Source organism: Artemia sp. Qi Xiang Cuo, chromosome 16, assembly GCF_049724085.1.
Source record: "Artemia sp. Qi Xiang Cuo chromosome 16, ASM4972408v1, whole genome shotgun sequence".
Lineage (NCBI taxonomy): Eukaryota > Metazoa > Arthropoda > Branchiopoda > Anostraca > Artemiidae > Artemia > Artemia sp. Qi Xiang Cuo.
Window position 1 is genome coordinate 36,352,285 of NC_142809.1, and position 12,578 is coordinate 36,364,862.

Genomic DNA, 12,578 nt, shown 5'->3' on the forward strand with positions numbered 1-12,578 from the left:
AAAAAGCTTCGAGAGTAGAATTTTCGAAAATTTTGAGTTTGGGGGGAAGGGGGATTTAAAAAACATCTTCCCATGATATAAATTGTCCTCTTAACTTGATTCTGATGTTTGTAACGCTCTATGTCTTAGTGCTTTACAAATATTTAAAAAAGCTTCTAAAGTAGAATTTTGGAAAATTTTGAGCAAAGGGGGATTTCAAAAACATCTTCCCATGACATAAATTGTCCTCTAAAGTTGATTCTGATGTTTTTAGCACTCTATGTCTAAGCGCTTTAGATATATTTTAAAAAGCTTCTAAAGTAGAATTTTTGAAAATTTTGAGTTTGGGGGGAAGGGGGATTTTAAAAACCTCTTCCCGTGATATAATGTGTCCTCTGATGTCGATTGTTATGTTTTTAGCAATCTATATATTAGTGCTTTATAAATATTTTAAAAGCTTCTAAAGTAGAATTTTTGAAAATTTTGAGTTTGGGGGGAAGGGGGATTTCAAAAACATCTTCCCATGACATAAATTGTCCTCTAAAGTTGATTCTGATGTTTGTAGCGCTCTATGTCTTAGTGCTTTAGAAATATTTAAAAAGCTTCTAAAGTAGAATTTTGGAAAATTTCAAGTTTGGGGCAAAGAGGGATTTCAAAAACATCTTCTTATGACATAAATTGGCCTCTAAAGTTGATTATGATGTTTGTAGTGCTCTATGTCTTAGCGCTTTACAAATATCTAAAAGAGCTTCTAAAGTAGAATTTTGGAAAATTTTGAGTTTGGGGGGAAGGGGGACTTCAAGAACATCTTCCCGTAACATAATTTGTCCTCTAAAGTTGATTCTGATGTTTGTAGTGCTCTATGTCTTATCTCTTTAGAAATATTTAAAAAAGCTTCTAAAGTAATATTTCGGAAAATTTTGAGTTTGGGGGGAAGGGCAATTTCAAAAACATATTCCCATGACATAACTTGTCCTCTAAAGTTGATTCTGATGTTTGTAGCACTCTATGTCTTAGCGCTTTAGAGATATTTAAAAAAACTTCTAAAGTAGAATTTTGGAAAATTTTGAGTTTGGGGCAAAGGGGGATTTCAAAAAAAAAATTGAGTTGGGGGGGGAAGGGGGAATTATTGTAGAATTGATTTGGCCTCTAAAGTCAATTCTGATGTTTTTAGCACGCTATCTGTTAGTGCTTTGGAAATATTTAAAGAGCTTCTGGAGTAGAATTTGAGAAAATTTTGAGGTTGGGGGGAAGGGGGATTTCAAAAACATCTTCCCAAGACATAAATTGTCCTCTTAAGTTGATTCTGATGTTTGTAGCGCTCTATGTCTTAGTGCTTTACAAATATTTAAAAAGCTTCTAAAGTAGAATTTTGGAAAATTTTGAGCAAAGGGGGATTTCAAAAACATCTTCCCATGACATAAATTGTCCTCTAAAGTTGATTCTGATGTTTGTAGCACTCTATGTCTTAGCCCTTTAGAAACATTTAAAAAAGCTTCTAAAGTAGAATTTTGGAAAATTTTGAGTTTGGGGGGATGGGGGATTTCAAGAACATATTCCCATAACATAATTTGTCCTCTAAAGTTGATTCTGATGTTTGTAGTGCTCTATGTCTTAGCGCTTTAGAAATATTTAAAAAAGGCTTCTAAAGTAAAACTTTGGAAATTTTTGAGTTTGGGGGGAAGGGCGATTTCAAAAACACGTTCCCATGACATAACTTGTCCTCTTAAGTTGATTCTGATGTTTGTAGTGCTCTGTGTCTTAGCGCTTTAGAAATATTTAAAAAAGCTTCTAAAGTAGAATTTTGGAAAATTTTGAGTTTAGGGGAAGGGGGATTTCAAGAACATCTTCCCATAACATAATCTGTACTCTAAATTTGATTCTGATGTTTGTAGCGCTCTATGTCTTAGCGCTTTAGAAATATTTAAAAAAGCTTCTAAAGTAAAATTTTGGAAAATTTTGAGTTTGGGGGGAAGGGTGATTTCAAAAGCACATTCCCATGACATAACTTGTCATCTAAAGTTGATTCTGATGTTTGTAGCGCTCACGTCTTAGCGCTTTAGAAATATTTAAAAAAGCTTCTAAAGTAGAATTTTGGAAAATATTGAGTTTGGGGCAAAGGGGAATTTCAAAAAAATTTTGAGTTTGGGGGCAGGGGGAATTATTGTAGTAGTAATTTGGCCTCTAAAGTCTATTCTGATGTTTTTAGTGTGCGATTTATTAGTGCTTTGGAAATATTTAAAAAGCTTCTAGAGTAGAATTTTAGAAAATTTTGAGTTTTGGGGGAAGGGGGATTTCAAAAACATCTACCCATGACATAACTTGTCCTCTAAAGTTGATTCTGATGATTGTAGCCCTGTATCAATTAGTGCTTTAGAAATATTTAAAAAGCTTCTAAAGTAGAATTTTAGAAAATTTTGAGTTTGGGGGAAGGGGGATTTTAAAAACCTCTTCCCGTGATATAATGTGTCCTCTGAAGTCGATTCTGATGCTTTTAGCACTCTATCTATTAGAGCTTTAGAAATATTTTAAAAGCTTCTAAAGTAGAATTTTGGAAAATTTTGAGTTTGGGGCAAAGGGGAATTTCAAAAAAATTTTGAGTTGGGGGGAAGGGGGAATTATTGTAGAAGTAATTTGGCCTCTAAAGTCGATTCTGATGTTTTTAGTGCGCGATCTGTTAGTGCTTGGAAATATTTAAAAAGCTTCTAAAGTAGAATTTTAGAAAATTTTGAGTTTTGGGGGAAGGGGGATTTCAAGAACATCTACCCATGACATAGCTTGTCCTCTAAAGTAGATTCTGATGTTTGTTGCGCTCTATCAATTAGTGCTTTAGAAATATTTAAAAAGCTTCTAAAGTAGAATTTGAGAAAATTTTGAGTTTGGGGGGAAGGGGGATTTAAAAAACCTATTTCTATGAAAAAACGTGTCCTCTAAAGTCGAGCCTTATGCTTTTAGCACTGTATCTATTAGTTCTTTAGAAATATTTTAAAAGATTCTAAAGTAGAATTTTTGAAAATTTTGAGTTTGGGGGGAAGGGGGATTTAAAAAGCATCTCCCCATGACAGAACTTGTCCTCTAAAGTTGATTCTGATGTTTATACTGCTCTATGTCTTAGTGCTTTAGAAATACTTAAAAAAGCTTAAAAATTAGAATTTTGTAAAATTTTGAGTTTGGGGGGAAGGGGGACTTCAAGAACATCTTCCCATAACATAATTTGTCCTCTAAAGTTGATTCTGATGTTTGTAGTGCTCTATGTCTTAGCGCTTTAGATATATTTAAAAAAGCTTCTAAAGTAATATTTTGGAAAAATTTGAGTTTGGGGGGAAGGGCAATTTCAAAAACATATTCCCATGACATAACTTGTCCTCTAAAGTTGATTCTGATGTTTGTAGCACTCTATGTCTTAGCGCTTTAGAAATATTTAAAAAAGCTTCTAAAGTAGAATTTAGGGAAAATTTTGAGTTTGGGCCAAAGGGGGATTTCAAAAAAAATTTTGAGTTGGGGGGGAAGGGGGAATTATTGTAGAATTGATTTGGCCTCTAAAGTCAATTCTGATGTTTTGCGCCCGCTTGCTGTTAGTGCTTTGGAAATAATTAAAAAGCTTCGAGAGTAGAATTTTAGAAAATTTTGAGATGGGGGGGAAGGGGGATTTAAAAAACATCTTCCCTTGATATAAATTGTCCTCTTAAATTGATTCTGATGTTTGTAACTCTCTATGTCTTAGTGCTTTACAAATATTTAAAAAGCTTCTAAAGTAGAATTTTGGAAAATTTGGAGCAAAGGGGGATTTCAAAAACATCTTCCCATGACATAAATTGTCCTCTAAAGTTGATTCTGATGTTTGTAGCACTCTATGTCTTAGCGCTTTAGAAATATTTAAAAAAGCTTCTAAAGTAGAATTTTGGAAATTTTTGAGTTTGGGGGGAAGGGGGATTTTAAAAACATCTTCCCATGAAATAATGTGTCCTCTGAAGTAGATTCTGATGCTTTTAGCACTCTATCTATTAGTGCTTTAGAAATATTTTAAAAGATTCTAAATTAGAATTTTTGAAAATTTTGAGTTTGGGGGGAAGGGGGATTTCAAAAACATCTTCCCATAACATAACTTGTCCTCCAAAGTTGATTCTGATGTTTGTAGCGCTCTATGTCTTAGTGCTTTAGAAATATTTAAAAAGCTTCTAAAGTAGAATTTTGGAAAATTTCAAGTTTGGGGCAAAGAGGGATTTCAAAAACATCTTCTTATGACATAAATTGGCCTCTAAAGTTGATTATGATGTTTGTAGTGCTCTATGTCTTAGCGCTTTACAAATATCTAAAAGAGCTTCTAAAGTAGAATTTTGGAAAATTTTGAGTTTGGGGGGAAGGGGGACTTCAAGAACATCTTCCCGTAACATAATTTGTCCTCTAAAGTTGATTCTGATGTTTGTAGTGCTCTATGTCTTATCGCTTTAGAAATATTTAAAAAGCTTCTAAAGTAATATTTCGGAAAATTTTGAGTTTGGGGGGAAGGGCAATTTCAAAAACATATTCCCATGACATAACTTGTCCTCTAAAGTTGATTCTGATGTTTGTAGCACTCTATGTCTTAGCGCTTTAGAAATATTTAAAAAGCTTCTAAAGTAGAATTTTGGAAAATTTTGAGTTTGGGGCAAAGGGGGATTTCAAAAAAATTTTGAGTTGGGGGGAAGGGGGAATTATTGAAGAATTAATTTGGCCTCTAAAGTCAATTCTGATGTTTTTAGCACGCTATCTGTTAGTGCTTTGGAAATATTTAAAGAGCTTCTGGAGTAGAATTTTAGAAAATTTTGAGTTTGGGGGGAAGGGGGATTTCAAAAACATCTTCCCAAGACATAAATTGTCCTCTTAAGTTGATTCTGATGTTTGTAGCTCTCTATGTCTTAGTGCTTTACAAATATTTAAAAAAGCTTCTAAAGTAGAATTTTGGAAAATTTTGAGCAAAGGGGGATTTCAAAAACATCTTCCCATGACATAAATTGTCCTCTAAAGTTGATTCTGATGTTTGTAGCACTCTATGTCTTAGCGCTTTAGAAATATTTAAAAAAGCTTATAAATTAGAATTTTGGAAAATTTTGAGTTTTGGGGGAGGGGGGATTTCAAGAACAAATTCCCATGACATAAATTGTCCTCTAAAGTTGATTCTGATGTTTGTAGAGCTCTATGTCTTAGCTCTTTAGAAATATTTTAAAAAGCTTTTAAAGTAAAATTTTGAAAAATTTTGAGTTTGGGGGGAAGGGGGATTTCAAAAACACGTTCCCATGACATAACTTGTCCTCTAAAGTTGATTCTGATGTTTGTAGTGCTCTATGTCTTAGCACTTTATAAATATTTAAAAAAGCTTCTAAAGTAGAATTTTGGAAAATTTTGAGTTTGGGGGAAGGGGGATTTCAAGAACATCTTCCCATAACATAATTTGTCCTCTAAATTTGATTCTGATGTTTGTAGCGCTCTATGTCTTAGCGCTTTAGAAATATTAAAAAAAGCTTCTAAAGTAAAATTTTGGAAAATTTTGAGTTTGGGGGGAAGGGTGATTTCAAAAGCAAATACCCATGACATAACTTGTCCTCTAAAGTTGATTCTGATGTTTGTAGCGCTCACGTCTTAGCTCTTTAGAAATATTTAAAAAAGCTTCTAAAGTAGAATTTTGGAAAATATTGAGTTTGGGGCAAAGGGGAATTTCAAAAAAATTTTGAGTTTGTGGGCAGGGGGAATTATTTTAGAATTAATTTGGCCTCTAAAGTTGATTCTGATGTTTGTAGCACACTATCTACGAGTGCTTTTAAAATATTGAAAAATCATAAAGATCAGGATTTTAGAAAATTTTGAATTTTGGATGAAGAGGGATTTAAAAAGAATCTCCCCGTGATATAGCTGGTCTTCTAAATTCGAGTCTGATGTTTGTAGCACTCTATCTATTAGTGCTTTAGAAATATTTAAAAAGCTTATAAAGTAGAATTTTAGAAAATTTTGAGTTTGGGGGGAAGGGGGATTTTAAAAACCTCTTCCCGCGATATAATGTGTCCTCTGAAGTCGATTCTGATGCTTTTAGCACTCTATCTATTAGAGCTTTAGAAATATTTAAAAGCTTCTAAAGTAGAATTTTTGAAAATTTTGAGTTTGGGGGGAAGGGGGATTTCAAAAACATCTTCCCATGACATAACTTGTCCTCTACAGTTGATTCTGATGGTTGTAGTGCACTATTTCTTAGTGCTTTAGAAATATATAAAAAGCTTAAAAATTATAATTTTTTAAAATTTTGAGTTTGGGGGGGAAGGGGGACTTCAAGAACATCTTCCCGTAACATAATTTGTCCTCTAAAGTTGATTCTGATGTTTGTAGTGCTCTATGTCTTAGCGCTTTAGATATATTTAAAAAAGCTTCTAAAGTAATATTTTGGAAAAATTTGAGTTTGGGGGGAAGGGCAATTTCAAAAACATCTTCCCATGACATAAATTGTCCTCTAAAGTTGATTCTGATGTTTGGAGCTCTCTATGTATTAGCACTTTAGAAATATTTAAAAAAGATTCTAAAGTAGAATTTTGAAACATTTTGAGTGTGGGGCGAAGGGGGATTTCAAAAAAAATGTTGAGTTTGGGGGGACGGGGGAATTATTGTAGAATTAATTTGGCCTCTAAAGTCAATTCTGATGTTTTTAGCACGCTATCTGTTAGTGCTTTGGAAATATTTAAAAAGCTTCTACAGTAGAATTTTCGAAAATTTTGAGTTTGGGGGGAAGGGGGATTTAAAAAACATCTTCCCCTTAAAAAACTTGTCCTCTTAATTTGATTCTGATGATTTTAACGCTCTATGTCTTAGTGCTTTACAAATATTTAAAAAAGCTTCTAAAGTAGAATTTTGGAAAATTTTGAGCAAAGGGGGATTTCAAAAACATCTTCCCATGACATAAATTGTCCTCTAAAGTTGATTCTGATGTTTGTAGCACTCTATGTCTTAGCGCTTTAGATATATTTTAAAAAGCTTCTAAAGTAGAATTTTGGAAAATTTTGAGTTTGGGGGGAAGGGGGATTTTAAAAACCTCTTCCTATGATATAATGTGTCCTCTTAAGTTGATTATGATTTTCTAATCCATGTACCTCAACGTGCTTTAGGACATATTAAAAAAAAGATTAAGAAGAACTTTTGTAAATTTTTAGTTTGGGGGTAATGGGAATTTCAAGAACATCGCCAAATAGCATAACTTGTCCTCTCAAGACGATTATGATGGTTCTAGTACTCTATGTCTTAGTGCTTTAGGAATATTTAAAAAGCTTCTAAAGTAGAATTTTGGAAAATTTCAAGTTTGGGGCAAAGAGGGATTTCAAAAACATCTTCTTATGCCATAAATTGGCCTCTAAAGTTGATTATGATGTTTGTAGTGCTCTATGTCTTAGCGCTTTACAAATATCTAAAAGAGCTTCTAAAGTAGAATTTTGGAAAATTTTGAGTTTGGGGGGAAGGGGGACTTCAAGAACATCTTCCCGTAACATAATTTGTCCTCTAAAGTTGATTCTGATGTTTGTAGTGCTCTATGTCTTATCGCTTTAGAAATATTTAAAAAAGCTTCTAAAGTAATATTTCGGAAAATTTTGAGTTTGGGGGGAAGGGCAATTTCAAAAACATATTCCCATGACATAACTTGTCCTCTAAAGTTGATTCTGATGTTTGTAGCACTCTAGAAATATTTAAAAAAGCTTCTAAAGTAGAATTTTGGAAAATTTGGAGTTTGGGGCAAAGGGGGATTTCAAAAAAAATTTTGAGTTTGGGGGGTAGGGGGAATTATTGTAGAATTAATTTGGCCTCTAAAGTCAATTCTGATGTATTTAGCGCGCTATTTGTTAATGCTTCGGAAATACTTAAAAAGCTTCTAGAGTAGAATTTTGGAAAATTTTGAGTTTGGGAGTACGGGGCATTTCAAATACTTCTTACCAAAAAATAATTTGTCATCTAAAGTTGATTCTGATATTTGTAACGCTTTATGTCTTAGTGCTTTAGAAATATTTAAAAAAGCTTCTAAAGTAAAATTTTGGAAAATTTTGAGCAAAGGGGGATTTCAAAAACATCTTCCCATGACATAAATTGTCCTCTAAAGTTGAGTCTGATGTTTGTAGCACTCTATGTCTTAGCCCTTTACAAATATTTAAAACAGCTTTTGAAATAAAATTATTGAAAATTTTTAGTTTAGGGTGAAGGAGAATTTCAAAAACATATTCCCATAACATGTTTTTTCCTCTAAAGTTGATTGTGCTGTTTGTAGCGCTCTATGTCTTAGCGCTTTAGATATATTTAAAATAGCTTCTAAAGTAAAATTTTAGAAAACTTCGAGTTTGGGGGGGCGGGCGATTTCAAAAACACGTTCCCATGACATAACTTGTCCTCTTAAGTTGATTCTGATGTTTGTAGTGCTCTATGTCTTAGCACTTTAGAAATATTTAAAAAGCTTCTAAAGTAGAATTTTGGAAAATTTTGAGTTTGGGGGAAGGAGGATTTCAAAAAAATCTTTCCATAACATAATTTGTCCTCTAAAGCGGATTCTGATGTTTGTAATGCTCTATTTCTTAGAACTTTAGAAATATTAAAAAAAGCTTCTAAAATAAAATTTTGGAAAATTTTGAGTTTGGGGGGAAGGGGGATTTCAAAAGAATATTCCCATGACATAACTTGTCCTCTAAAGTTGATTCTGATGTTTGTAGCGCTCACGTCTTAGCGCTTTAGAATATTTAAAAAAGCTTCTAAAGTAGAATTTTGGAAAATATTGAGTTTGGGGCAAAGGGGAATTTCAAAAAAATTTTGAGTTTGGGGGAAGGGGGAATTATTGTAGAATTAAATTGGCCTCTAAATTCGATTCTGATTTTTTTAGTGCGCTGTCTGTTAGTGCTTGGAAATATTTAAAAAGCTTCTAGAGTAGAATTTTAGAAAATTTTGAATTTGGGGGGAAGGGGGATTTAAAAAACATCTACCCATGACATAACTTGTCCTATTAAGTCGATTCTGATGTATGTAGCACTCTATCAATTAGTGCTTTTGAAATATTTAAAAAGCTTCTAAAGTAGAATCTTAGAAAATTTTGAGTTTGGGGGGAAGGGGGATTTTATAAACATCTTCCCGTGATATATAATGTGTCTTCTAAATTCAAGTCTGATGTTTGTAGCACTCTATCTATTAGTGCTTTAGAAATATTTAAAAAGCTTCTAAAGTAGAATTTTTGAAAATTTTGAGTTTGGGGGGAAGGGGGATTTCAAAAACATCTTCCCATGACATAACTTGTCCTCTAAAGTTGATTCTGATGCTTGTAGTGCTCTATGTCTTAGCGCTTTAGAAATATTTAAAAAGCTTCTAAAGTAGAATTTTGGAAAATTTTGAGTTTGGGGGGGGGAAGGGGGACTTCAAGAACATCTTCCCGCAACATAATTTGTCCTCTAAAGTTGATTCTGATGTTTGTTGTGCTCTATGTCTTAGCGCTTTAGAAATATTTAAAAAAGCTTCTAAAGTAATATTTTGGAAAAATTTGAGTTTGGGGGGAAGGGCAATTTCAAAAACATCTTCCCATGACATAACTTGTCCTCTAAAGTTGATTCTGATGTTTGTAGCACTCTATGTCTTAGCGCTTTACAAATAGTTAAAAAGTCTTCTAAAGTGGAATTTTGGAAAATTTTGAGTTTGGGGCGATGGGGGATTTCAAAAAAATTTTGAGGGTGGGGGCACGGGGAAATTATTGTAGAATTGATTTGGCCACTTACGGCGATTCTGATGTTTTTAGCGCGCTATCTGTTAGTGCTTTGGAAATATTCAAAGTGCTACGAGATTAGAATCTTAAAAAATGTTGAGTTGGGGGGGAAGGGGGATTTAAAAAACATCTTCCCATGATATAAATTGTCCTCTTAATTTGATTCTGATGTTTTTAACGCTCTATGTCTTAGTGCTTTACAAATATTTAAAAAAGCTTCTAAAGTAGAATTTTGGAAAATTTTGAGCAAGGGGGGATTTCAAAAACATCTTCTCGTGACATAAATTATCCTCTGAAGTTGATTCTGATGTTTGTAGCACTCTATGTCTTAGCGCTTTAGAAATATTTAAAAAAGCTTCAAAAGTAGAATTTTTGAAAATTTTGAGTTTGGGAGGAAAGGGAATTTCATAAATATCTTCCCATAACATAAATTGTCCTCTAAAGTTGATTCTGATGTTTGTAGTGCTCTATGTCTTAGCGCTTTAGAAATATTTAAAAAAACTTCTAAAGTAAAATTTTGAGTTTGGGGGAAGGGCAATTTCAATAACACATTCCCATGACTTAACTTGTCCTCTAAAGTCGATTCTGATGTTTGTAGCGCTCTATGTCTTAGCGCTTTAGAAATATTTAAAAAAGCTTCTAAAGTAGAATTTTGGAAAATTTTGAGTTTGGGGCAAAGGGGGATTTCGAAAAAGTTTTGAGTTTGGGGGGAAGGGGGAATTATTGTAGAATTAATTTGGCCTCTAATGTCGATTCTGATGTTTTTACCGCGCTATCTATTAGTGCTTTGGAAATATTTAAAAAGGTTCTAGAGTAGAATTTTAGAAAATTTTGAGTTTGGGGGGAAGGGGGTTTCAAAAACATCTTCCCATGACATAACTTGTCCTCTAAAGTTGATTCTGATGTTTGTAGTGCTCTATGTCTTAGCACTTTAGAAAATTTTGGAAAATTTTTAGTATGGGGCAAAGATAGATTTCAAAAACATCTTCCCATGACATAATTTGTCCTCTGAAAGTTGATCATGATGTTTTTAGCACTCTATGTCTTAGTGCTTTAGATATATTTAAAAAAGCTTCTAAAGTAAAATTTTGAGTTTGGGGGGAAGGGAGATTTCAAAAACATCTTCCCAAACATAATTTGTCCTCTGAAGTTGATTCTGATATTTGTAGTGCTCTATCTATTAGTTCTTTAGAAATATTTAAAAAGCTTCTTAAGTAGAATTTTAGAAATTTTTGAGTTTTGGGGAGGGGGGATTTCAAAAACATCTTCCCATGAAATAACTTGTCTTCTAAAGTCAATTCTGATTTTTGTAGCCCTCTATCAATTAGTGCTTTAGAAATATTTAAAAAGCTTCTAAAGTAGAATTTTAGAAAATTTTGAGTTTGGGGGGAAGGGGGATTTTAAAAACCTCTTCCCTTCATGAGTGCATGGACCTATAAAAATAAAAACATCTTCTCATAACATTATTTGTCCTCTAAAAACAATTTGATTTTTTTTCTGGTCTATCTCTTGTCAAATCCTTTCCCTAATTAATAAAGTTTAAACAGCTTATCAACACAGAGTTGACTTCTACCCCATGGCACCTGCATGCTACTGTTAAAGGGGTTATGATAAGCAAAGTTGTGACATCAAAAATGGGTTCCATAAGGATTGTCAGCTAGATAGTAAATAAGTTAAATGGATTGTTAAATGAAAATAGGATTTTGGAATATATTTTAATGAACAAGGTGAAAAGCTTAAGTTGTGTAAGGTAAGCAGTGATTTATAATTATGATAGTAATATAGGATGAAATGTGAGCTAAAGCAACTAGTAATGTGCAGTAATTTACCATTATATAGAGGGGGGGAGGAGCGGAGGTAGGTACTTCAAAGTACCTTCCCGGGACATACCTTAGCATGTAGATCCATCCCTGAAAGTTTCAGTTTCCTTGTTTTTGGCCCTGGATTCATTACTAAAAGTTTCATTTGCCTAACCTAACCCCTTTCAAAGATAGCAAAAAGTAGCTAAACTAGAATTTTACTATAGACCTTATGTTGAACTGTTTTATATTTGAAATCAAAATCAAATAACTAGGCCTAGGGTAAAATACCTCTTTTTAGGAAATACCACTTTTCTTTGGCATTCAGGAATAATAGAGATGGATTTTTGGACCAACCCTATATTACTACAGCATGATGTAAAGAGAGGTTAGTTACAAGAGCCCCACCTTCTTGGTGAAATCTCTACCAATAATTTGTCAGCATAAATTAAAAATGTGGTCTCTGTTTTGACAAGCAATTAAAAAAAATAACTATAGGGCCTATGTAATATTTGTGATTTAGGCTATAGCCTAGAATAGGCTAAATATCAAGCAATAAAAGTTAAATTTTTAAAATCAAGAGAAACTCAGATCTCTGTTAATATGTGAATAAAACTGAAACACTTAAAGGGTATATATGTCAGAATAGGATAATAGGTATTTCCAAAAAGAGGTCCTTGTAGGTAAGTGAATAAACTAACAATTTCAAGTGTTTGATCTTAAATAATTTTAATAATTACCATATTGATGCATAGCTTAGATTTTTAGCTGTTCATTGATATATACAATTCTTCTCAATTCCTCTTTGGTAACAAGGTGTGAGGGCATTAGTTTTACATAATTTTGCTCAATTGGATACTGGTTTTTTACCCTAATCTACCCTTCAAGTAAAGAAATGGAGGACAAACTGAAGGTTATTGAAGAGAGCAAACAGGTCCCTAGAAAATAATGTCAGCAATATTAATGTTACCATTCAGTTTTTTCCTGGACATTTGATGTTCCCTCCATTTCCAAACAAAACTGATTAAAGGTGATTGGCAGATTGGGGTAAATTTTTG

At 32.9% G+C, this 12,578-nt stretch overlaps 1 protein-coding gene across 1 annotated transcript in view; it reads right to left on the reverse strand.

Moving 5' to 3' along the window:
• The window catches only part of Nasp (Nuclear autoantigenic sperm protein), a 94,644-nt gene extending 82,066 nt beyond the window's left edge, over positions 1-12,578 (reverse strand). Inside the window, exon 1 of the mRNA XM_089102188.1 lies at positions 12,491-12,578. Within this exon, the coding sequence (XP_088958314.1) occupies positions 12,491-12,528 (38 nt within the window). The 5' untranslated portion in view covers positions 12,529-12,578. The remainder of the gene's footprint in view (positions 1-12,490) is intronic.